At 36.4% G+C, this 25766-nt stretch overlaps 3 protein-coding genes across 6 annotated transcripts; 2 read left to right on the top strand and 1 right to left on the bottom strand.

Moving 5' to 3' along the window:
- The first annotated feature begins 425 nt into the window (after positions 1-425).
- klf11b (Kruppel-like factor 11b) lies at positions 426-6003 on the top strand. Of its 3 annotated transcripts, none has more exons than XM_019072035.2 (4): positions 426-577; positions 3119-3373; positions 4408-5206; positions 5298-6003. In XM_019072035.2, the coding sequence occupies exons 2-4, from the start codon at positions 3128-3130 to the stop codon at positions 5591-5593; spliced, it is 1341 nt and encodes a 446-aa protein (XP_018927580.1). In that variant the 5' UTR covers positions 426-577; positions 3119-3127; the 3' UTR covers positions 5594-6003. The 3 variants fall into 3 exon arrangements, with proteins under 3 accessions (XP_018927580.1, XP_018927579.1, XP_018927581.1); XM_019072034.2 differs by lacking the exon at positions 426-577 and adding an exon at positions 1777-1942; XM_019072036.2 differs by lacking the exon at positions 426-577 and adding an exon at positions 2475-3030.
- A 1803-nt stretch (positions 6004-7806) lies between these two features.
- dhx32b (DEAH (Asp-Glu-Ala-His) box polypeptide 32b) lies at positions 7807-19411 on the bottom strand. The gene is made up of 13 exons (XM_042742554.1): positions 18982-19411; positions 18458-18651; positions 17599-17977; positions 16477-16707; positions 16260-16353; positions 14962-15111; positions 13367-13558; positions 12974-13114; positions 12621-12811; positions 12113-12303; positions 8843-11192; positions 8654-8712; positions 7807-7935 (listed from the first exon to the last, which is right to left on the bottom strand). The coding sequence occupies exons 1-11, from the start codon at positions 19228-19230 to the stop codon at positions 11012-11014; spliced, it is 2193 nt and encodes a 730-aa protein (XP_042598488.1). The 5' UTR covers positions 19231-19411; the 3' UTR covers positions 7807-7935; positions 8654-8712; positions 8843-11011.
- LOC109107043 (fibronectin type 3 and ankyrin repeat domains protein 1-like) lies at positions 17969-24802 on the top strand. Of its 2 annotated transcripts, none has more exons than XM_042742556.1 (11): positions 17969-18108; positions 21462-21630; positions 21754-21878; positions 22511-22592; positions 22760-22834; positions 23016-23081; positions 23177-23342; positions 24099-24242; positions 24325-24402; positions 24534-24578; positions 24651-24802. In XM_042742556.1, exons 2-11 carry the CDS (start codon positions 21527-21529, stop codon positions 24738-24740), a joined length of 975 nt encoding a protein of 324 aa, XP_042598490.1. In that variant the 5' UTR covers positions 17969-18108; positions 21462-21526; the 3' UTR covers positions 24741-24802. The 2 variants fall into 2 exon arrangements, with proteins under 2 accessions (XP_042598490.1, XP_042598489.1); XM_042742555.1 differs by lacking the exon at positions 17969-18108 and adding an exon at positions 20111-20536 and having other exon boundaries at positions 24651-24801.
- The last annotated feature ends 964 nt before the right edge of the window (positions 24803-25766 follow it).

Genomic DNA, 25766 nt, shown 5'->3' with positions numbered 1-25766 from the left:
GCTGCTTCTGTAATATTTCATTAATAGTTCACTGGCTTTAATAATGCAACTTAGGGGTGTAGAAATCATTGTAACATATTTTCCCATTCATATCTTCCATTTTAGAGAAATTCTTTTCAAAGATTTGTGCATAATGTAAGATTTCAAATGATTCCCTGGCAACTAAAATGACTGAGATAAAATACTTGGAAGTCTGACAGTGTTCATGCTCAGGCTGTTGGTATCAGTGTGGATTCGTAGCAGGGACTGAAAAAGACATTCCCTGAACAGATTTTCCTTTCAAAGAACAGCCTCATCTACAGCACTTTTACAGCACCGTCTGTCACCTGCAGGGACCGTGATCAGAACTTCCGGACATTTTCCAGGATGACTTCGTTTAACATCGACTCACTTAAATGTCACTGCTTCTGAAGGCAGACGAATGAGTTACTGTCACCCCATCCTCACTGAGAGGGTGTGACTTAAATACTACTAAATTCAGGCAAGACAGAAAGATTTTCGACACATTATCACACAGAGAGATGGTTACATCCACCTAAAGGCCCTTAACTGGGCTCAAATCAGACCAGAGATTGAGGTAAGATGGTTTATATTGTACTAGCACAGTATCATAAGAGTTGCTGCTCTTTCTTTATGTTTAAGTGTCACTGCATACTAACTAAACTATATAGAGGGTAAACATTCAATCAAATATCCTGGGCCTGAAGTGTTGTGATTTGAACACAATCTATTACATTGCAACAGAAAATGTGAATGCTGGAAAGCTGGAAATCAATAAAATCGCTTTAATAATGTTAAGTTGGAATATTTTAATAGGCTACATTTTAAATATGAACAATTTAATTTTTTATTTATTTTTTTTGCAAATACAATCTCTACAAAAATGTTATGTATGCACTTTTGTATTTATTTATGTTCATATAAGCATCTGGAAGGCCTTGGAAATTCATTGTTTACTTTTGCATCGTATTATAAGGGTAAATTATGCATGCTATTTGGAAATTATCTATTAATTTGTATAAAAATACATTAAAAAGGCAAACTGGAGACTGTACAAATATTCTCATTAAAAAGCTAAAAGAACATTTTGTTTTCATGTAACAGAACAAAGATGACCCCCTTTAGACCCTTCAGGTATGTGTCAAATTAGTTAAAAATAGCACATAGTTTGCCTTAATAAAAAAAAAACCAACTTAAAATTAAATGAGTTATTATTATTATTATTATTATTATTAGGTCTTTTATTATTATTACTGCATGCATTTAAGGTGCAAGAAAAAATATTTTAATTCTTCTTCCTTGATGGTTAAACCACTAATCCACTCATCATCATTTGTAATGGATCCGTAAGCATTAATCACTAAAACGATTAATTTAATGCAATAATAGATTGATTGTTAGCGTGTTATTGCTTACTCGCGTCTCCAATTCTCCTCGTGCTTTGTGTATTGCCCGTAGACGTTTAAACTGACCAGACACACAAACATGTTTCACTACTACACCGCTCCTAAACGCTGCGACCTTTCGCCCAGATCCGGACTCTCAGTTCAGGGAGTTTACAGTGACACTGCTGACTCCCTCCACACGCCCACCGGAGCCATGCAGGGCACGCACTCCCGCTCCGCCAATCGCGCGCCTATCATGCACTGATCACGCGTCGGCCTTCACACCATTGGTCAAGGTCACACACACGGTTGGTTTTCATTGGTGGCGTGTTGCCACCCGCCAGACTGTTGTGAATTTTGTTTTTTGTTTTTTTTTCATGGGGCTTGTTTTACTCAGCTGCTGGTAAAGGCGAACTGAATTCCGGTGCGAGTCGCGTCACTGAACGGGCGGAGCAGCTCCGTGTCTTTGTTCTGCTCTACTTTTCATTTAGTTATTTTTCATACGCTTTGAGCAGATGTCAACACGTCAGTTTTCTAACATGGAGGAATTATGTGGGGTAAGCCCGGAATATTTAATTATACAATATTTATATTTATGTCATATACCTTATTTTAGTATTTACTGACATTGGCAGATTATTGCTGGTTGTGTTTAACTGGTAATGGAACTGAAACGCATTACGTCAACTCTCCCTTAATGTTACATAGTTACTATTTATCTCAGCATCATGAAATGTTACAATGTATCTAAACATTGTGAAGTTCTGAATACATGCATCCGTCACCACCTACAGTACCTCATGAGTGGACTTGCCCTGTGATAATAAACAAGGCTCTTTTGTAGTATACAAACATTCAGTTTCAGTGGGCACCGTTATTCCCGTTAGCCTCATTTAACCCTCAATTCGATGTCTGCAAGAAAGTAATCATTGTTTAACATTTTAAATGTGTTGTTTTCTCTTTATATTGTTATGTGTATACTTGTCTGTGTTAATATACCTTTTACTTTTCGTTTTTTCTTAGCCTCCTTTGTTGTTCATGTATATTTACATCAGAATTCTCGTGTAATATTCATTAAGTATTTGGTTTTCAGTGCTGTCCAAACCACACTGATCTGTGATTCTTATTTAAAATTATAAAAATAGAAGATAAGTTGTCTTTTGGATCCCACTGAATATTTCACCAGTGCATTGTATGCATTACATAAAGAATTTTGGCTGGTTGAGATGACCATACTGCTCACTATATGCAGACTGTACAGAAGTCAATCAAGTGTACAGCACCTTGTTAACCCTGCTTTAAAAAAAAAATACATGGATGCTGCTTGCTAATGGTGTTATTTTTCTGAAGTGCAGTGGATGGGAGGGGCTTGAAGTCAGTCAAAGTTTTCCGGCCTCAGGCTGTTCCCGTGGCTGTCAGCGGGTTTCAAGTTTTGCTCACAGCCGTTTCACATGGGCAGCTTGTGAGCATGTCATTGTTTTGGCTTTATTTGGCAGTGGGAGGTGACTTCAATCTAGTGATAGAGGGTCCCTCCAGATGGGCTGTGTTAAAAAGGGCTCCTCTGTTAAACTGTCACACTGCTTCTGGATCCCTGAATAGATAAAGACAGAGAAAGACTCATTCAGATCCACTCAGCAGCTGAGCTGTATGTGTCAAAACAACCAGAGGGCTTACTTTCCCCTGTAACGCATTACGTTAAATTAGTTTTGTTGTCTTCTTGTGATTCTTCTCAGGGAGCTCGGATGGAGGTCTGTGAGGATTTTCTGGAAGGGAAAAAGCACAGTGAGCACTCTTCGTGCAGTGTTCTGGAATACAATGATCTCGAGGCTGCTGAAGCTTTGGTTTATATGAGCTTCTGGAGTCAGATGTCTCCAAAACCCAATGCCTTCAAACCTCGCCCTCTCACGCCAGCGTCAGACTCCTGTGATTCTCTCCTACACCCTGAACCCCCAGAGACCCCAAAGGACTTTGTCTCGCTCTCTTCACTGGTAAGTCTTCTTTGGCTGGAATTATCTGCTAGAAGGTAAAATATGTACACTTCAAGCTGTGTTTAGTTTGTCAACATTGACTCTGGGGAACCTCACGGTCCTCTGGCGCCACATGGTGTAGCACAAAGCTCTTATCAGAACCTGATTTGTTTGCTGAAAACTTTGGGATGGTTTTATGACACTGGACAGGTGGCAGTCTTGAGATAAGCTACATCTGCAACTGAACTTCAGCATAGGCTCCTTCACTGCTGAGAGATGAACAGACAAAATAGTAAAGCTATGATATTACTGAAAAGAGAAGCCAGTCATCCATAAAAGAATCCAAAATGAGATTTAGTTGTTTGGCAAAGAGATTGCTTTTTAGGGATTAAAATGTCTGATACCGATAAACCGATAACTGTGGTGGATAGCCAATATTTATATACTTTACAAATAAAAAGTAAATTAAATTAAAGATAAAACACTAAAATCAAATTTATATAAATTTGACATCACAACATTATAATGTACAGTATTGAAAATGTATATCAATTCTAAATATAAACAGAAATTAGCATGAACAATTAAATATACAAATCTCAAAATTATTATTTTTCTCATGCTGTACATTAAAATGTTTATAATTTGTGAAAATGTAAGTTTGATTTTAGTTTTTATTTTACTTACTTTACTTTACTTACTTTCCATTTATCGGTTATCGGCCGTAACTTATTTTTATATTTGTTGTTTTTTTTTTTTGTGCATTAATATAAATATAGATTACATTTAACAATAGTATTAAATTATTAGTGCTTTTAAAGATTAACTTTATGTCATTGTTAGATGACAGCAAAATATTTATAAAAATGTGAAAAAAGTAAAAGGTATTTAATTGCATGCACAATTAAATAAAGTACAATATAAAATGGGTCTATATATGTCCAATATTGATACTGATAAAAAATCGATAAAATCTATCTAAAATATCGGTAGTTATCGATATAGTACTAAAATTTTGTGCAGCGCTTAACTCTGATTGTCTTCTCTCCTTGCAGTGCATGACCCCACCACACAGCCCCAGCTTTACCGACACCTCCAGCACCACATCAGTGCCAGCCCCCCCCTCCCCGCTGGCTCGGCCCTGTCCCAGCCTCCCCAGTCCGAGATCTGCATGCCCTACCATGGCCTCCATCACACAGATGCCCTCTTCTGGGCACCCCACAGAAATGATCACAGCCCCACCTCTCAGAGCAATGGCAACCAGCGTAATACGCCACACAGCCGACAGCTCTTTATATCAGAACATTCCACAAGCTGTCCACTCACAAAAGACTGAGAAAGTTCCTTTGTCCCGCCAACCCGAGACCGAAACCCCTACAGGTGGCATGTGCCAAAACAGCAGCAAACTGCCTTCTAGGGCTGATAAGCCCTCCATTACATCATCTCCTCAGTCGCCGCCCCCAACCTCCAGTCCGCCAATCATATGCCAAATGTTCCCGGTGGCCCAACCTGGAGTCATCTCAGCCACGTTTATTCAGAAGCCCAGCCCTGGGGTGAAGTCTATCTTTCCACAGCCGCTCCTGATGGGCTCGCCAGTGCCTCAGGGGACGGTGATGTTCGTGATGCCGCAGTCACCAGTGTCTTCGGCTCCACAGTGCCAACAGACTGTTATGACCCTAGGCAACACTAAACTCCTGCCTCTGGCTCCCGCACCTGTATACGTGCCTTCGGGACAGAGCAGCGCAACACAGGCCGACTTTTCCCGCAGGCGCAACTACGTCTGCAATTTCCCAGGCTGTCGGAAGACCTATTTCAAAAGTTCTCACCTAAAGGCGCATCTCAGAACCCACACAGGTAAATAATGTTTAGTATATGCAAGACTATGTGATATAATGTTCTAATGTCTAGGTTAAGTAGGTCATCTAACAAGTCTTCTGTCTTCCAGGAGAGAAACCTTTTAGCTGCAACTGGGAAGGATGCGATAAGAAATTTGCTCGATCTGACGAGCTCTCCCGGCATCGACGAACACACACGGGTGAGAAGAAGTTTGTCTGTCCGGTGTGTGACCGACGGTTTATGCGCAGCGACCACCTCACCAAGCATGCACGGAGACACATGACCACCAAGAAGATCCCATCTTGGCAAACAGAGGTGCGGAACCTCAACAAGTTCACCACAGCCAAGGCCTTACCCACTGGCACAGCACTACCGGTCAGCATGTTGCTGCCAGCCTCCAACTGACTTTCTTTGAGACTGAACTCTGGACTCTCACTGATGTTATGCAGGGACTCGCTTTATGAGGGCAACGCTGCTGATTCTCTCATGGGCAAAACGTGATTATGCACTGGACTTCTTTCTTCTTTGCTGCACATATTTCGCACTCTGCAATGGAACATTTTGTTTACTATTGTGTAAGATTTATGCACTCTTTTGCCAAAGTCTTTGTACTATGTTTGTCTTAAAATTTCTTTCTTTTTCTTTGTTTTTGTATACATTTATATGTACATATCTAGTGGAAATGTATGCTAAACTACACAAAATTAGAAAAAGGAAAATATGTAAAAATGTATATGTGGATAATTATCTACACTGTGATTTCATATAATACTTTTATTTAATACCCCCTTTTTTAATTAAACTATGACGATTAAGTGTGTTTTTGTCATTTTCTTAAGCACTAAAGAGCTGAAATCTGTGGCAATAGAAAAATTCAACAACCCCTGTGTGGTTTTGGGATGGTGTGTTCTGGCTGTAGTTCAGTTCTGCTTCTCGTTGCTCTTGGCGGTAACTGAACTTCCACTCTCACATTGCTGACACACCCATGATGCATCCACTTCCTGTCAGATTTTAGGGGTAGATGTACTAGATCTTTTGTCTCATGCATCACCGCTTATTCATATCTCGGCAGCAAGCTGATACAAGTCATTTTGTTTACCATCAGCAACATTTAGGTCAGAACAAATGTGCCAAATTAATTTAAATGAAACTCCCTTAAATAAAGAATAGACCTCTCTTTTTTTGTAAAGACGCATACTAAGAAATATCAGTTACATGTTATAAAAGACGTCATTATTTATTCCTTCTCTCTAAAGGTATATGTATATATTTATTTTTTAAGTCATATATCTTAAGTGTCAGTAATAAGGCACTGAATCCATATGAAAAGCTTAATTAAATTTATTTGCAAAACACATGCAGTTCTGATGTGGAGATGTGGAAAATGTAAGTTTGTATTTTAGTATTAGTGTTGGTTTGTTAGTTTTGGAAAGGACATTGTAAAATGACCAAATATTGCTCTGACCACCGTCACATTTTTTTAATGGAAAATATTCAATGGCGCACTCGACTACTGCGTTTGAACGAGGACCAATCAGATTACAAGATAAACTGTGGATGTGGGAGGTGCGACCAATCAGCTTTCAGAACCGTACCCCGCCTCCTGCCTTACTGACCGACTTTCTCCAACCAATCAACTGTCTAATAATGCAGCAACAGCGACACCGTGTGGTTAATTGCTTAATGTCTTTTTTATCTCGAATGCGTATTAAGGCGATATATATTATGGCCGATAGGCCATATTATTTATTTAAATGATAGGGCATATTTACCTTTTTCTTCCCTGTTGGGTAATTTGCTTATCATTCAATACAAGAATAACATCAAATATTTTTAAACAGTGCCAAGTCTAGTAAGGAGACGGTCTTCATGCCGACTTTCGTCTCCATCCTGATAAATTGTCAGAAAGAAAGAAATACGGTGTTGACAAAACTAACTACTTTTAACAGACATTAATTAAATTTAGGAGGCATTTAGTTTTTATGTTGGTGTTATTGCTACTTATAGGGTCTATCTAAAATTAACCAAATTATTTTAATGAAAAGGACACATCGCCAGATTATTTCCAAAGGTAAAATGCATAACAGTAGGCTATCTGCATGATTTTCATTGTGTGCAGCAGTTTGGAGACTATTCAGTCTGGTGAACATACTGTACATCAGGGTAGTTTAGGGCAGTAAGGGGCCTCCATGGAGCCACTAAAACTGCTGATGTGCATTTCTGTTTTAGACGGGTGGAGGATTTTGCATGGAAATGTGGTCAGGAAATGGAACTAAATTATCCACTCCATATGTTTTTCTCTCAGGCAAGCTGCTTTACAGAATATTATTCTTTAAAAAATGTCAGAAGCAAATTTTATTAGAATAATGACTTAATAAACTGAATAAACTCCATCCTGAACCATAAGGCACATACAATCTCTCAAAGAATTACAGGCTTCTATAGCAGCCTTCCTGATAGCATGGACTCAGCTGTAAATGAAATCACTTTAGGCAGGCCTGTGTATATGTCTTAAAATCAAACATTTCATGCCAAAACATCAGTGGTTAATTTAAAAATGATCCATAATACTTTTTGGTGATTTATCAATAATCCTTCTTATACATATTTTCTTTTTCTTTGTTGTCTCAGAAGATCATCGTGGTTGTTAACCGAACTCCCTCTCGATTGTGTTCATGAGGTCCTCTTCTGAAGCATCATACATGATAGGCAAGGCCACAGATGAACCACTACCAATTCCAGAAACTCTAAATAACAAAAAGAGAATTTTTATGGTTAATAAAGGGGTTTTGCTATTCATTAGACATCTAAAATCAAATGTTAAAAATGTATTGTAAAATAAACAAGTACTGTAAAATACGTCAGTAGTGCTTTTTCATTTTTAATAGAGATCTAAAGTCAACAGTTTATACAGTGTGTGTGTAAAATATACTTTACAATAAGCTTACATTTGTTAATATTAGTTAACATGAACTAACAATGAAAAATACTTCTAAAGCATTTCTTAATCTTAGTCAATGTTAATTTCAAAATTTACTAATGCATTATTAAAATTAGAAGTTGTGTCTGTTAATATTATTTAATAGAGCTAACAATGAAAATCTGTGTTTTTATCAACTAACGTTAACAAAGATGCATTATGCATTAATCAACATTAACTGGTGGGACCTTTTCTAAAGTGTCACCACATCATCAATATTTATTTTTATTTTAGTTAACCTCTAATAATAAAAAGACAGGATTTCACAGTTAATACAGGGATTTTCGTTTTCAGTAGACATCAAAAGTCACTGAATGGTAAAATATATTGTACAAGTAAAATGCATAAATATTTATTTTTCTTCTTAATTAACATTACAGACCAGTACTCTCTTCCAAGCATGGCACTGGACACAAGCTAACTTCTTTCAGTGGAAATGATGTGTGTCACTAAGTTCAGATCAATAATTGATGGGATACACTTACAAAGCTGTTGCTGTGCTCTCTATGCTGGCACAGTTTAGTAGGTCCTGTGGAGGCCTGACCTGTTCAGAAAGCCAGGAAATAAATAGGTTACTTAATGGCTTTAATCGTTTCTATTAATAATTTATTGCCTTTGTCATTGTCAAAAGAAGAAGCCAATGGGAAAACTTTAAAAATGAACAGTAGTCCTACCTTTTTATGAATGGAAGTTGATATGTTCACTGTGTTCATTTCATTGTTGTGACGTGTGCTGCTACTGTAAACGCTGTTGCAGTCTTGGCGTTTGGCGTAGTAGTAAAGCCCCAAAGACTTCGATCCAAACATTGGCATCTTATAAGAAGTCCTGCTGAGTGATATATCAGTGTTGTCACACTCAGCGAGGATTCTGTCCACTTTCTCAGCGAGATCGTCGGCTGAAAACTCAGAGTCCTGCCCCTCACTGTTACAGTCTGCCTGGGCTCTTCTTCTGACGGACACACGCAGATCTGAAACTCTGGTGTTTGAGGGACCAAACAACTGGCTTTCATCCCGGTGAACGCCGCTGCTACAGATGGTTTCCTCTGTCACTGACACAGGTGAGACTTTTTTCATTCTGCTTTTTGATATGCCCATTTTTCAGATGAAACATTTTCACGCTTTCGTTGTGAAATATGCCAATTTCCACATCCCTACAAGCGCTGACAGACTATTTGAGTAGCTGATAATATATAATAACAAGATAAAATAGACTTTTTAGAAAAAAATAACAAGCAAAAACATCTTACATCCGTAAAGTCTTCTTTTTGGATTATTAGATTTAATACTGCATTTGTTGCTAACAGCGACGCAACGAAAAACTACATGGCTCTCATACTCAGCGAAAAGTACGCGCTGCAAGTATGTGACGCGTCTACCAGTGTTGTGGATGACGTCGACATTCATTTGACCAATCAAAACCTTTGTTTACAAACTGCAAGCGTCGCGTCCACTCTGCCATCTGAGTGAACTAATGAGTGAACTTGATCTGTAGTTAGTTACCAGCTGCGTGACGATACATTACAACCATTGAAACATTAAAACAGTGATACAAGACTCTGGCTTTTATTGAATCAAACGTATATCTACATCATACATCAATTTTCAACATAATCATAAAACTTTAACCTGTGACTTTAACACATTCACCACAGGAAGCGTCTAAATAAAAAGTCACCATTTTCTGCTTATGTTTTAAAATGACACCTTTGATTTACGTCTTCAGTGTTCAATGTGATGTGAAACATGAATTAATATTATCAGCATCTAAAGTTGCAGTGATATCTGTTATATGTTATATATGTAACAACATATAATAGATATGATTAATTAAGTTCTAGATAATTTCAGACTAGATAATTTTTGGACTTTATTCAGTATACGAAGTTTAAAAAAAATAAACCATGTCCAAAAAAAAAAAAACTTTTTAAACTTATTTTATACAAACTATCACAGTGAATTTGAGATTAATTATAAAAAAATTATTATATTAGCTGAACAAATTCCTTGCAATTAGGGTTGCATGATAAATATCGGCTGATAATTAATGCGCATCTAGTCAGTAAAGCCGGTTCTCTAATTAGCGGTAATTTCCATCAGAGCAGCTGTTACTACACAGAGCCGTAGTTAACTGACAAGCTGCTCAGATCCATGCTGATAATGAACGTGGGTTTGCGCAGCTTGTCAGTTAAGAACGGCTCTGTGTAGTAACAGCTGCTCTGCACCTGATGGAAATTACCGCTAATTAGAGAACCGGCTTTACTGACGAGATGCGCATTAATTATCGGCCGATATTTATCGTGCACCCCTACTTGCAAATAAATACATATACAAAAAAACAAAACAAAAAAACAAAACACCTATTCACTAGCCAATGGGAAGCACACTCAAGGCAAAAAGGAAATTAATGTCCAATGAAACTATGATTTACATGGCTAAACTGCATTCTATTTTTATATATTATTTAAAATGCTAACTAGTAGCTACAGTTTAAAAAGCACATTTTAGACACCATAAAGTCACTGACAGTTTATTCATTAACTACTGCACAGCAGTAGGTTATTTAAATTGCTATTAATTCAGCAGAGAGAAGACAAACTGTACAAACTGCTATTACTTAGAAGCATTATCCCCGGTGCTGTGAAAAGGGGGCACACTAAATGTTTTCCCCCCTGCCCTTTGAATTTAAGCAACAGATTACATCTTTTCTTTTCATCATTATTGATTATCAGTCAAACTAATTTGGATTCCTCGTTGTGCCTCAGAAATACCAAGGTTACTGTGTAACAGACCAGCAGTTTGTTTGTTGTCATGGTAAGAACGTGGCGAGGCATTCTATTTCCTCAGTCATTGTATGGTACAGCGCTCATGGCTCTGCTCTTCACTGGCAGGGCTGCTGGGGGTCTGGGATTTTCTTTTGCCTTTAGATGGGGCAGCTGAACCGTGATCGATAATGTGCTGCAGTAGGTCTTTACTCTCGCTAGGTGGCAGGTTGTAGAAGAAGTACTGCGGCGCCATCTGAATGAACCTGACACAAGCAAACAGCAAAAGAAACCATATGATTACGAAGCACAGAAGAACAAATTGTTTAAAGGGTTTAAAGAAAAAAGAGTAAATGGCTTGCTAGCCTTAAATAAGAAGGAGGGTTAAAGATTCAGAAATAAATTTAAAATGAAACAAAAGAATTGAATTGTAAAAGACTGTAAGCTAAACTTAATTATTGCTAAGACATTATTAATGACTGGTCATTTACAGTTATAATAGATACAAATAATTGATAGGTGCTAAAAGAGGAAAGGAGAGAAGGAAGATATAAAACATTGATCAATGAAGAAATAAATCTGATGTTTTATATAAAGAAAGTATAGTAAGTGCATGATTATATTATTTTATGATATTTATGTTTTTTAAACATTTTTCGCAAATATAAAATCTTTATTTTTCGTTTCAAGTATATAGTTTCAAACGATAATAAATTTAAAATCTCTAGCAATGTGACACGATTAATAAAGGAGACACTTCTGAAGTTCTCTTTTCTCTCATGGAAATTCATAACTGTTATACATTGTGATGAAGAAGTGGCTATTTCAAAGGAATTAATTTGATCTCATTCATACGTTTTTGTTCAGTCTGCTTACTAAATGTTGTTTTATGGCAGATTGTGTGGATTTTATTTTTTTTTTTATTGGTGTCTTTTGATTTAATATTGTTTGATTTGTTTTGTTTATTTTTGAATGATATGTTTATGATACATCTGCTCTATCACAAGCAGATAAACTACTTCCAAGTACTGTATCTGTTCAGTCAGTATGGAGCTTTTGTCTTTGGGAATTATAAAAGTGGAATGAACAAAGTCACTTTCTGAAACAAATACAGCTGGAGATGTTTTCATTGTGAGGATTAATTCTGTGGTTTAGTTCTAGACGAAGCAGATGATCCAGTACGTACTCATGTGCTGAGATCTGAGAGACGGTTCTGATGCAGTTGTTCTCTGACAGCGTGTGCTCATGGTACAGAACCCATTCTGGCAGGTTCTTCTTGTGCATCTCGGTTCCGTAGCCAGACAGCGGGTGGATCTGAGCCACATGTTTATGGGTCAGCATGAAGTAATTCCCTGACCCGTCAATGTCCCTCGCCACCTGGGAAAACCCCACAGAGATTACACAATGGAAAATGCATTAGAACAGCACACTGAACACACTAAATTTGCCGTTTACTAATCTGCCTTCATCACAGACGTTTACTCCGCCAATGCAATGATTTGAGAGAGAATTAGTGCACCCATTTCCACTGTTGTGCATTAACACAGTGCACTTTGGAAAGAGATTAATCCTCTTTCTAGTTCAGTTTTAGAGAGACTCTGACCTTTGAAAATTAGAGAGTTGCTCTAGTACAAAGCACAACAATATATTACAATTTTCAGAAGTGTTTTATTTTGTATATGATATATCCATACCTGCATGAAGAAGCCAGCTAGTAGGGCACGTTTGATGTTCAGGCTGTTGCTTTTAGAGCCAAAGGCAGGTAAAGACACTGGGAGCTCTAGCCGTTTCAGGATTTCTGTTAACTCAGAGCGTATCGCATCCGCCGTCTGAAGAGCAGACAGACTGAGGAAATGGTCTTCACACCATCGTTCCACATTAGAGTCTGAAATACACATGTGAATTTGAATTCAATACTTTATATATTATAAGTGATAGATTTTGTTAGTCATCTACTGTTTACTGTCTTGTTTCATTCACAGTATGCAAGTGAATTTTAGGCTTAGGTAGTTTCAATTAATTGCATTAATGCACAAAAATCACTCACATGGCCCTTCCTTAGCATATTTGAAAGCATTAAAGATGTTAATAAGGGTGAAGTGGTCTCCTTCTGCATGCTGGAACCTCTGATGACACAGTAAGGCCTTCTGTCTCAGTTCCACTGGGGGTGTAAGGAAACTGCTCGGAGCTAAATAAAAAAGAGAAAAAGCTTTATTATTAATCATGAATGTAGTTGTAAATATATTTTTAATACAGATAATTTGTTGTTTTTAATTTTATTTTTATATTATTTATAATATATATTGAACATTTAAATTGAAGGTACAAACACTGTGAGTTGACGTGAGTTCCAAATATAACTGAATGGAGCACAGACATAATGGAAACGCCGGCACATGGTGGTACAGCTGTTGAGTGGATTGTACTGAGACAGGATTACCTGTGAGCATGGCAGCGATGGTCAGCACTTCACTCACACAGTCAAATTCGCAAGACGCAAGCAAAGTCTTAGCCATCTGTGGCTCCAGAGGAAACTCTGACATGATAATTCCAATCTCGGACAGATTTCCGTCATCATCCAAAGCAGCAAGATAGTCAAGTTCCTCTAAAGCTTGCATCAGGCCTTCTGGATCTATAAGAGTGAAAAAATATTTAATATGTTTTTGAAAATATGAATAACAGTTTTCCAAGTTTGCTATTCATCTATTCTAGAAAAATAATATAATTTAATATAATAATAATAATTGTAAAATAATAATAATAATGTGTGTGTGTATTTATTTTATTTTTTTGATTGGCTAATAAAAAAAAACTGACCCATGTCAACTGCCTTGACAACTAACTAACTGTAATAAAATAATTTTGAGTTGAAATACTATACTAAATCTGAAATAAATAAATAAATAAATAAATAAAGATAAACAGAAATTAAAAACAAATAAAGTTACAAAAGCACATACCAAACTACAACTTAAACAAAAATTAAAATGAAACATTAAAATACTAAAATAAATGTTAATTCAAAATGTTAATAAATACTACGAAAATATATAAATAATACTAAAACAATACTTAACTGACCTAAAAAACATAAAGTTTACTAACACCATTAAAAATTAATTATGTGATTTAAAAAAAAATAGCAGTCTAGTTAATTTCAATAAAATAAGAACAAAACATTATTATGAGTCGTTAAAGCTATAGATGATTGTAAAAAACACCAACTAGTATAATTATTGGAATAAGTCAACAGAGTATCAATGGTGATCTGCAATGCATTTTTCCTATAGAAATGCCTGTTGATCTGACAGTGCAGAAAGTAAACAGACAACAAACTCTTACTAATTTGCGGCATAACAAAAGAGCTTAACATATTTGCATCATGAGATAAACAAGTTCATCTAGTTCATCCCATCTTATTGTTTTCAGAGAAATGCTGTTGTTGTAGCTCCACTAATGATGCTGCTCATCTGACTGGTGTGTGTTATGGAAGCAGGTTATCTCTGGAACAATGAACCCAGTCAGAGTGCTGTCGGCTCAGCTAACACACGGCTCACCACCTCTTAATACCGGCAGTGAGCAGGACAGGCCCATCTGCACCCTTACTGTGAGCCAAGAGAACCTGGCTGATCCCAGCTTTGCTTGGTTATTGTAAACAGCGGACAGTGAATAACCTGTTTGTATTTAGATGGACTGCTCAGATTCGTGTGAGAGATTCTATGAATAATTTAATGTGATTATCTTCATTATGTGAAAAAATATACATACAGAACATTCGCTGTTTAGAATCAGTGTAGCTACGTACATAGATTTTAATATATTTTACGTAGTGTTTTGTTATTGGTGAAATAAATTTACATTGATTTACATTGAAGGCGGATCCCAAGCCATATCTAGAGACTTACTTCTAAATGGATCCTCTTTATTTGGAAGTAAGCACATAGCAGCTGTATGTGTGCCTTATAGTGCTGTATTTTAAGAGACTTGGTTGAAATTTAAAGAGAATTGATATATCGTATATTAATTGTATCTTACCTGGTCTGTCAATGAAGTCGCAGTGGCTCAGGCCAGCAATTTCCATGCGCTTCAGGAAGAGCACAGTGGAAGTGATGTCAGACTCAAGAATATGAGGGACGCTCTCAGCAGGAAGTGATGTGTCCTCTTGATACAAACAGAAACACTTGCCTGCCGAAATAAAACATTTCAGGCATATGATTCAGTGCATTCCAACAATTTTAAGAAACTTTTATATTTGTGTATGTTCATCCAGACTGCATTTATTTGGCCAAAAATTCTGTAAAATTTATAATATTGTGTAATATTACTACAATTTCAAAGATTGGTTTTCTATTTGAATACATTATAAAATGAAGATTTATTGTTTTTTTTTTTTTGAATTTTTATTTTGAGCTTTTATAATGCTTCTCTTTAGGGATGCACCGATATGAACATTTTGGCCAATACTGATAAATTTTTTTATTTTTTTTTGGAGCCTGATTATAAAAAAAGTTTTACAATTAAAAGCCATTAAACACTAAATAATGCAAAAAAGTCTCTAGACAACATTACTTGCGTTATGTTCAAAAACCATTAAAAACCATGTGCCATAGATAAATTAAACGGAATAGACTCCGCACAGACAATAATGAAATTATTTTAATTAAACCATATTGTTGATGAAAATAATACGATCAAAATAAAAGTGGTTATTATTAACAGTAATGTTCTCATTATATTATGACAGACCTTCCCTGCACATGTTGCACTTCACTGTATTTAACTTTTTTGATTCCAATAATATTTCAAGCAATTAAAAACCATCATGGCGAACAGTGCTCTTCTGAAGTGTCTCTGCAGGAAATAATGTAATATTTTTGCAAAATTTTCTTATCAGTTCGATAACGATAACATCAAAATTAACATTTATCGGCCGATACCGATATGGTGGCCAATATATCGTGCATCCCTATTATTTATTCCTGTGATGGGAAAGCTGAATTTTCAGCATCATTTCTCTTTTCTTCACACGATCCTTCAGAAATCATTCTAATATGCTGATTTGCTGCTCAAGAAACATTTCTAATTATTATCAATGTTGAAAACAGTTGTGTTGCTTAATATTTTTGTGGAAAAAACATGACACATTATTCTTTGAAAGTTCAAAAGAACAGCATTTATTTTAAATATAATTTAATTTTACAATTTAATGTGTTTTCGCTGAATAATATATTAATTTCTTTCAAGAAAAAAAAAAATCTGAACCCAAACCTTCGCCTGTGTGTGTAGAATTTTCAAAAAACAAATTTTTTTTTTAGAAAGCACAAAGTGCTCACCTGTTGGGCCTGCAAGTTGTTTGCGGCTCTCAGCTTGGCTCTTGCTGATAGGACGAATAACAATGGAATTGGCTCTGATTCTAGGATTGTACACCTGTCACAATAAAACATCAATGTTTCATGTCCACCAATCAAAATGTATACAGTATGTAACACAGACCTCATAATAAGGACTAGTATCTATAAAGTTCAAAATAAAAACAAAATCACTACATACATATCTTTTTTGCACTCCAGCATCAATCACAAAGCGAATGCTGTGAACGGCCCAGAACAAGTCTTCACTGGGGCTGCAGGTGAGGAAGACTCTCCTACTCTTGCTGTCCTCAGAGATCACTGAGGGACTGTCTCCTTGCTCAGGACACAGAGACACAGGCACCAGCTCGCCATGAGAAAATGCAAGATTGGCACCCTCTCTCCGCAAAATGGCATGGGCACATTCAATCTCTTGAAATAAGAAGAGAAAGAGAAGTTTTTATTACCATGGAAATGGGACCGTCTTCTGTTCTATGCAAGATTCCCTGAAGGAAGGCAGGTTGGCATTTATGTGACATAAGGATCTAAGGATCCATTAAAATAATGATCTGCCCATTGCCTGGGCTCACAGAGGTTAAGATGATAATAAAAATATTACCACCACTAAAAATTTTTTTTTTTACTTAAGTCTGTAAAACTACCACCAAATATTGAGTTCTGAAAGCTAAAAGAGTCTGTTTACACCTAACAGGAAATTATCAATTTATAAATAATTATATATATTTTTATATATAGATTAATCAATTCAGTGAATAATTATTCAGTTTACAAATATAGAAACAGACATAAAGTACTTTACATATATATAGTATTTTATGTATTAAATAGATACTGATTTGCATTTTATAATTACATAATAATTAATACATTAAAATGCAAATCAGTATCTATTTAATACATAAAATACTATATATATGTAAAGTACTTTATGTCTGTTAACCCACATTAACCACAGGAAATTATATATTTTATTAGTTTTAGTATTTTATTAGTATTAACTGTATTATAATATGTTATATTTTATTTTATTTTATATTTATATTATATTATATTATAAGGGGGAAAATCTAAAATCAAGAGGAGCATTGTTTACTCTTTTTGTGTGTAATAATACGTCACTCTGTTCTTCCTTCAATAAAAATACTACTAATAAAAAAACTTATATTATATTATTTAAAGAATGTAATTTATTTGTTCATTATTAAAATTATTTGTAAATAAATATTTTAAAAATGTCAACAAAATTTAAACAATTACAGAAGTTTAGCACTACTTCAAGTATTAATGTTCAAATGTCTCTTACTTGCTCAGTTGCCAGAAATGTCACAATGTCTCCATGCTTTTGATTCTGATGTATCTCCAGAGCCAGTCTAAGAGCAGAGCAGAGGTAATCCTTCACACCTCCTCTCCCACTACCGTACACGACCTCGCACGGCTGCGGCCCATCCAGCCGGATCTGAGGAACGCTTCCATAGTGACGTAGCAGTTTCTCAGCGGAGCGAGAGGCGGTGAGGATGACCAGCCTGAGCTCTGGCCGTGCGAGGAGCACGTCTTTGAGCAGCCCGAGGAGCAGGTCTGTGCTGACGGTGCGTTCGTGGGCCTGATCAATGACCACCACGCCACACTGCTCCAAGAGGGGGTCCGACATCATCTCCCGGAGCAACACATCATCTGTGCAGTATCTGCAAAGCAACAGATGTCACTGCGGGCTTCTTCAAGAGTCAGCATCGATTTAATACAAACAAAAATAACGAGCTAAGCGAAGACAAGCAGACGTGATTGGATGATAATTTACTCTGGGAATTTACTTAAGGTCAGTGTTTTCATTAAGTCAGACCCTCTCAGCTGTTCTAATCACTGTTCTGGCTCTTTTGTTCGCCGGACTGACTTATGGCTGCTCTGAAAGCTCTGATGAAGCATATGGGCAGTAAAGAAACACGGCAGCTGCCGTGAAGACCCCAGACCGAGCCCCCTCAGCCTTTTGTTAGCTTTTATATTGTTTAGATGGACAGGCGCCCCTGAAAAGGAGATGCACGTGTGGTGGTAATGAAGGGGGGAGGGGCAGATCTCAGAACTGAATGGAAAAAAAGGTCCAGGGAAAATGACCAGATAATGCTGTGCAGAGCTTTAAGGCTTTGCATGCCTAGGGCTCATATACACACCTCAGTACAGTGTCAGGGGAGCAGCAGGTCTGAAGTGGGATGCTGTATCCAACCTCACTGCCGATGTTGACGTCCATTTCATCAGCCACACGGAGGGCCAGTTCCACCGTACTCTGTTGATGAATCTGAGTGCACACTACCATGCCGTTCTGATACTGCGCAGACAGGCAAAACTCTGCACACCACTGAGGGATTTAACACAGAAAACCACATGCTGTAAGACTATTCAGAAATAAAATACACACAAATAAAATAGTTTTACTTTCAGTGATAAATTAACTATGAATAGGTTTCATCTGCTCTATACTATAATCTTTTGCATAAAAGGTTGAGATTAATTATAAAAGATTCAATAAATTCCCTCTAAAAGTAACTGAAGTTCAGTTCAAAATTCAGCCCTAATTCATCCTGAACATGGAATGAGGTTCAAATTAAATATTAATATAGTCTACTTATTTAAACGGCTATAAAATTAATATCCTAATTTTGTGATAAACACACTAGGCTATAACATATAAACTCACCTGAGTGCTTTGTCCTGTTTTAGCTGTGCCAGTAACTATCACAATCTGGCTGCTCATCAAACTGTCCATAAACTCGCATTTCGCTCCCCACACCGGCAGACCTTTTCTTTCTCTTAATAGTTTGTAATATCTTGAAGAAAAAGGGAGTCCGTCGAACTGATTTAACTCTAGCAGATCATCCGTATCAATATCTTGAGTTTCGCTGGTTTCAGATAGTTTCTCCACATCTGTTGATAGCTCCATCTCCATCGCTGCCCTAATGCGCTTCTCTCTTCAGTTGCACAAATAAATCAAACTGAACAAATCGACCGAATCACGTTCTGTTAGTTATGTGACATATTTATGGTCTTAAACAGGTTACCTCCTCCAGAAGAGTTTTAGGAACCCGCGCTCAGGAGATACAGACCCTTTGTGTCATCAGTTGTCCCGCTCAGTGCACTTGTGATGTCCGATTCGTGAACGAATCATTCTTTTGAATCGGATCTTTTTATTGAACAGAGAACCGGTCATTCCCAAATTGCACTGAATCGGGTGGCTGTCGAGTCATCAACTGCTAGCTTTTGATGGGTATTAAGGTTTTACCAAATGGTTAAAAAGCTAGTTTAATAGCAGAAATGTTAACAATAAATTTTGATCGAATTGACAGTTTTATCAAAACATGAAACTGAGTTGATTTTAATAAATTATTAAGACATACAAATGTTTTAACCAAGGAACGTAAATTAATTTATAGAATTGTTTGTTGTAAATTCAAGCATGTTTAGGTTTTACAGGTTCATGTTTAATCAGCTGAATCATAACTGCAACAAACTGAATGTGGACACATAAATTACAACAAACAAACCATGTCCAGGGGACCTCAAGATGACTTAAAATGATTTAAATTTTAATTAAGTTATTAAAGTTTTTTCTAGAGCTGAAACAGTTTTTATACAAATAAATTCTTAAAACATCAGGGTATTTTTATGATGATATGTGTGAATTTTTTTTCTGGTTATCCAAGTTCTAAAATATTTTAGAAATTGTGAGTAAAACGTATTTATTTCAAATTCTGTAAAGCATGCCAGGGACCACGTAATGACGTAAAAGAATCACTAAATCGTTTTTGATCCGGTTCTTTGAATGAATTGCTCGAAAGAACCGCTTCGAACGTCTCGTCATTAGCGCACAGAATCACCGCTCAGACGCACAGGCAGAGATTTTGAGCGGTCATGTGGTCATTTAATCCCATCACAATAGAGCCCAAGCTGATCGAAAAGTGACTACAGGGTAAAACAAGGATTCAGTCTCAATAACCATACATCGCTCTCATGTTAAAACAAGACTAATATGAAAACCTTTTGGAAACTCGTGTTTTGTGTAACTAAAATAAACAATTAAATGGTTCAAAGATTGCACTGCAGCACCAGTGCTGTCACCATGACAACGTTAATGCTCGCACGGTCAGATGTGCGCGCGAGAGAAGAGTGAGGCAAACACACAACAGACTCCTCCAAACTAAGGATTTCTCTACAGTACACTACAAGGAGACCGACTGAGACAACGATGGACCCAGGTAGACATTTGATTTGTGTTAAGGCTAGTAGGCAGCCTGTTTAATGTTTGATAGAAAGGTTTTTAAATATATTTCAGAAAAAAACTTTATTCAAAATAACACCACTATTGCAACATAGTTTTAACAAGGCTATAGAGTTGCTTTATTCCGCGCGTACTGTATATTTGATTAACATGGTAATACAGTAAGCAAAAACCTTTTTATATATTTCGGTCACTCTTTAGTTTGAGGACCAATTCTGACTATTAGCTAAAAACTACGATTTTTGCCTCAATAAACTCCTAATTTGCTGCATCTTAATAGTAAGGTTGTTAAGTTTTGGTATGGGGAAGTGGGGGGGGATAATTAATGTGTCAATCATGTGTTATTGCGTAATAATGTACTGATAGTATGATAGTATTATTGTTTTTATGCATTTTGTGTGATTTGTATGATATGCATTTTATTAATTATTTAACAAATCAATGTTTTTATTTTCGAAAATTATGTTATGTTTCCAGACCTGTTTAGGAGAAAAGAAAAAAGGCTAAAGTTTTCTCCAGCAACAGTGATTAAAAAGTAATGGGTAATCTTTTAACTTAATCACTTATCCAGGAACAATCTTTTGTAGTTAGTTCTTCTTGGTGTATTGTTATATGATATTCATGACCTTTATTAAGATGAAACCAATAGGCTGCAGTTTAGCCATAAGTCACACCTGAATAGCAAGATCATACCATGGATGCTGCTGTATCAGATAACTGCATATTAACCATAGATTGGTTTAGGTTTCAGCCCTTGTCAAAACACGCATACAAAAAGTAATATGACTGTGTTGGATATTACTGCAAGGCTAAATGTATCTAAAATTCACAATAATCCTACAACTTTATGAACGATATACATGATATTAAGAATCTGCCATATATTTTTTCAATTTCTCCAGCAAAATATCCAGAGGTTACTCTTGTGATTGGGAAGGTCACTCACCACAGTATTGAGCTGAGTTGGATGAATGAAGAGAATAAACCTCGAAAAGGCCCTCCTGAATGCTGGACCCGCTTCTCTGTGGAGCAGATGGACCCCAAAACACACACATACAGCACCGTATACATGTCAGTTATCTCTGTTTGACGGTGAAGATCGTTTCTTTGAATATTAAAGTTATTACAACATCATCAAAACCGGCCTTTTAGCAACAGTCCATGTAATAACAATATTTTGGTGTTTTATCACAGAGGGTACGGCACTCATCATCTTGTAGAGGGCTTGGAGTCCAGCACCTCCTATAATTTTAGGCTGAGGGTCACCAGAGCCTCAGGGGAGTGCATCCTCAGCCCTGTGGTCTCTGTCTTCACCACCCGTGAGATATTTTACTGTACCACCAGTCAAAGCCTTGGTCTATTATTTTCTTATTTTAAAGCTAGTAAATCTCATGCTCCTCTCTGCTGTTATTGGTAGAAACACAAACCTTTAGGAATTCATTCACACAAAATGTACAATAGTTCAAAGGTTTGTTCAGCATAGATGCATTTAATTGATCAAAAGTGACAGTAAAGACATTTATAAAGTTACAAAAGGTTTGTAGTTCTAATAAATTGTGTACTTTGACATTTTTATTCATCAAAGATTCCTAAAAAAAGAATCAACAGTTTAAAAATATTAAGCAGCGCAACTGTTTTCAACATCGATAAAAATAAGAAATGTTTCTTGAGCAAATCAGCAAATTAAAATGATTTCTGAAGGATCATGTGACACTGAAGACTGAAGTAATAGCTTCTTTGCCATCACAGAAATAAATTACATTTTGACGTTTAAGCCTGTTATTTTGGATTGTGATAATTTTTGTTTTTTTGTTAAATTTTTTATTTATTTTTTTTTTTTTAGATTAGTAAGACTTCTTTCAAAAGTGTTAAACATTTTTACTGACCCTAAACCTTTGGTTAGTAGTGTATTTGTTTAATATTTTATAATGTTTTGATGGTTTGTCCACAGGAGAGCCTTTCAGTGGGAAGAACCTCCACCAGGCTGTGAACAGGGAGGATGAGGAGGAGCTGACCACAGTTCTGCAGTCAGGGTGAGACCACACACACACTTCACCATCACTTCAAGCTTCTTCCACTTTCTTTCTTCTGTGGTACAGGGTGATTACCGATGACAAAATTTAAATCTTTATGTGAAATATCCTCTTAAATGCCAGTTCACACATCATTCATAACCCCTCTCATGTAATTCCTCTTCTAGAATGGTTGACGTGGATGTTTATGACAAAATGGGGTTCACCGCTCTCATGGTGGCAGCACAGAAAGGTTTCACTGGGTAAACATGCTTCCGATGTTATTTATTTAAACACAAAGCTGGTGTACAGAAAGATGAATTCACATCAAGCTACCGAATCTCCCATCAGTCTATGTTTAGTTATTGCTATGTGGTAAAGAGTAAATTCATTGAAATATAGTCATGTATTTCTAATAATGATCAGCATCTGTTTGTTTTGTAGCTTAGTGGACATTTTAGTGAAGCATGGAGCTGATATTAACAAGAGAGACAGCACTGGAAAGGACAGGTAAGCCTGCATATGCTTTTTCAATGCAGATGAATTTTAGAATAATTCATGTTTTCTAATATATATATATTTCATCTATGCATGTGTTTTATCAGTCTAATGCAGGCCTGTTTTGCTGGTCACCTGAACACAGTGAAGTATCTGCGTAACTGCGGCTCCACATGGCAGTCCCGAGACACGGACGGCTGCACGCCGCTCCACTGGGCTGTGGATGGAGGACACCTGCCTGTCATTAAATATATAATCCAGGATGGTTGTGAGGTCCGAGGTCAATTTTTCAACCATTTAATGTGTGCAAAAAACAACATTAAAAGAACAGTTCACCCCAAAATGAATATTTGTTGAAAATTTACTCCCTACAGGCCATCCAAGGTATGTTTGTTTCTACAGAACAGATTCGGAGAATTTTAGCATCACTTGCTCACCAATGGATCCTCTACACTGAATTTGAATGGCTGCCGTCAGAACGAGAGTCCAAACAGCTGATAAAAAAAATCACAATAATGCACAAGTAACCCGCACAACTCCAGTCCATCAATTAATGTCTTGTGAGGCAAAAAGCTGTGTGTTTGTAAGAAACAAATCTGTCATTTAGGCTTTTTAACTTTAAACTGATGCTCCATAATAATGCTCCATCTGTCTTTTCATATCAAAATCCATCATGTTTGTTTAGAACTGTTTTTGCTTGTAAACAGTGCTTGATCTGTGCACATTTCTCTCCTGATTTAGATAAGATGACTTTCTCCCTGGAGAAAACAATATTATGGATAGAGGACTCGTATTTCAGCTGGAAGCAATTTGAAATTGTTTTTATTACAAAGACAAATTTTAAGCAATTTTTCATTTTTGGGTGAACTATTCCTTTGAAGGCATTTTATATGATCAAGATTATGAAGTAACCAAACTTAAGATTTTTTTTTTTTTTTTTGACGTACCGTTTGCGGCACATTACTTTGTCAAATGGTGAGCTTGACCCTGTATTGTCAGTTTAAAGCATGTGTTCTTGTACTCTGACAGGTGGATGTGATGGATAAAGTGTCTCTCTGGACTCCTCTCATGCGTGTGTCAGCCATCAGTGGAAACGCTGCGGTCGCCTCCATCCTCCTCCAGGCTGGAGCTGATGTAAACGTCCGTGACAAAGCTGGCAAGACACCACTAATGGTATTTATCATCAAAACAGCCACTAAAATTGTCGAGGACAAGATGGATGACATCATTGGAGTTTTTGGTTATAATTTTTCAGGTTGCTGTGCTGAATAACCATGTAGAGCTGGTGAAACTTCTGCTTGACAGTGGGGCAGATCACCACATGAAGAACGAGGTAACAGATTATGGTCACGATGTTATTCATAATGCATAAATGATTAAACAATACGAGTAGTGCAATAAAACTTTCTGCCACAGGGAAACTAATAACACTCCTCATAAAATTATATTTACACCCTAATGTAGTATGGAGCAGGTGCAGCGGATATGGCAAAAGCATTTGGGAGACAGGTAACCTGACAAACTATACATGAACAAATTAATATTTTGTAGCTTGGAACAAAAAGACGATTTCTGTTTCAGAGCATCATAAACTTGCTGGATAATATAAGCTTGGAAGATTCAAATCGACTGACATCAGCAGGACAGTTCTGTTATGGAGACAAGAAATGATCTTTATCTTACTGTCATATTTTACACATTACATTAAAAACAAGTTTTATGTTTCTGTAGTGTAAAATAAAATGACATTGCATTTACGATAGTAATATCCTCGTTTATTGTTCTCGTTCAAGTCCATACATTATTAGTTTCCAGTTACATTTTTTGAAGGCATTCACATTTCCCTTTTAATATCCTAATTCGTAGAAATTAAAATGGACTTTGCAGAATATAAAATTGTTACATAATGAATTCAACACCCAGTGCAAAAACTGAGCAATCATCTTTGACCACAGATAAAAAAACAAAAACAAAAGAAGTGAGCATTTAACACATCCACAAGAGTGCATATAAAAAGGTGAGATACATACGTTGTTGTGAATAGGTAAACAAGAACATAAAGAAAAACACACAGGCTTGGCTTGAATGAAATACTGCGACAGCTGGGTTTGTTATACTCCCAAAGCAACAACGCTGGAATATTATGTGGAAAAACTGAAGTGTAATTTCCCTCAGGGTGAAGTACCACGCAGAACAACAATCTCCTAAGTTTATGAATAACAGTGAGCCCAGCTGTGCATAAAGAAAGGATCCATTCATTTTCTGTTATGGGCAAGAAGGAACCACTTGTTGTGTAAAAATGCCATAGTTGTGACGACACACACCAGCAGTGATATTTACTACATCCTGTGTACTTTACATCATCTTGATGTTGAACATTTTTGTGAAAAGGTAATGATAAATGAGCCTAACGAGACTACTTAAATCATTCAAAAGTTTGAGGTCTGTAAGATTTTTTCTGAAAGCATCTTATAAAGCTGCATTTATTTGATCAAAAATACAGTAAAAATGTGTAATATCATGGAATATTATTACAATTTAAAATAACCATCTTCTGTTTTAATTGAATTTAAATGAATTTTCAGCATCATTACTCCAGTCTTCAGTGTGTGTGTATGTATATATATATATATATATATATATATATATATATATATATAGATGAAGAAAAAGTTCAAAAGAACAGCATTTATTTGA

Source organism: Cyprinus carpio, chromosome B17, assembly GCF_018340385.1.
Source record: "Cyprinus carpio isolate SPL01 chromosome B17, ASM1834038v1, whole genome shotgun sequence".
Lineage (NCBI taxonomy): Eukaryota > Metazoa > Chordata > Actinopteri > Cypriniformes > Cyprinidae > Cyprinus > Cyprinus carpio.
Note: the sequence above shows the minus strand (reverse complement) of the source record. Positions and strands in the feature narration are given on the sequence as shown.

What these genes read in the sequence shown, in the direction of transcription:
- klf11b (XM_019072034.2), top strand. Translation starts at nt 1,901, where the DNA reads ATGTCAACACGTCAGTTTTCTAACATGGAGGAATTATGTGGG. An exon ending in ACATGGAGGAATTATGTGGG is followed by an intron (nt 1,943 to 3,118) that starts GTAAGCCCGGAA and finishes GATTCTTCTCAG; the next exon opens with GGAGCTCGGATGGAGGTCTG. An exon ending in GCATCTCAGAACCCACACAG is followed by an intron (nt 5,207 to 5,297) that starts GTAAATAATGTT and finishes TCTGTCTTCCAG; the next exon opens with GAGAGAAACCTTTTAGCTGC.
- dhx32b (XM_042742554.1), bottom strand. Translation starts at nt 19,230, where the DNA reads ATGGAGATGGAGCTATCAACAGATGTGGAGAAACTATCTGAAACCAGC. An exon ending in CATTTCTGGCAACTGAGCAA is followed by an intron (nt 16,708 to 17,598) that starts GTAAGAGACATT and finishes TTCTTATTTCAA; the next exon opens with GAGATTGAATGTGCCCATGC. An exon ending in CTGGAGTGCAAAAAAGATAT is followed by an intron (nt 16,354 to 16,476) that starts GTATGTAGTGAT and finishes TTATTGTGACAG; the next exon opens with GTGTACAATCCTAGAATCAG.
- LOC109107043 (XM_042742555.1), top strand. An exon ending in ACCACAGTTCTGCAGTCAGG is followed by an intron (nt 22,593 to 22,759) that starts GTGAGACCACAC and finishes TTCCTCTTCTAG; the next exon opens with AATGGTTGACGTGGATGTTT. An exon ending in CTGGCAAGACACCACTAATG is followed by an intron (nt 24,243 to 24,324) that starts GTATTTATCATC and finishes ATAATTTTTCAG; the next exon opens with GTTGCTGTGCTGAATAACCA.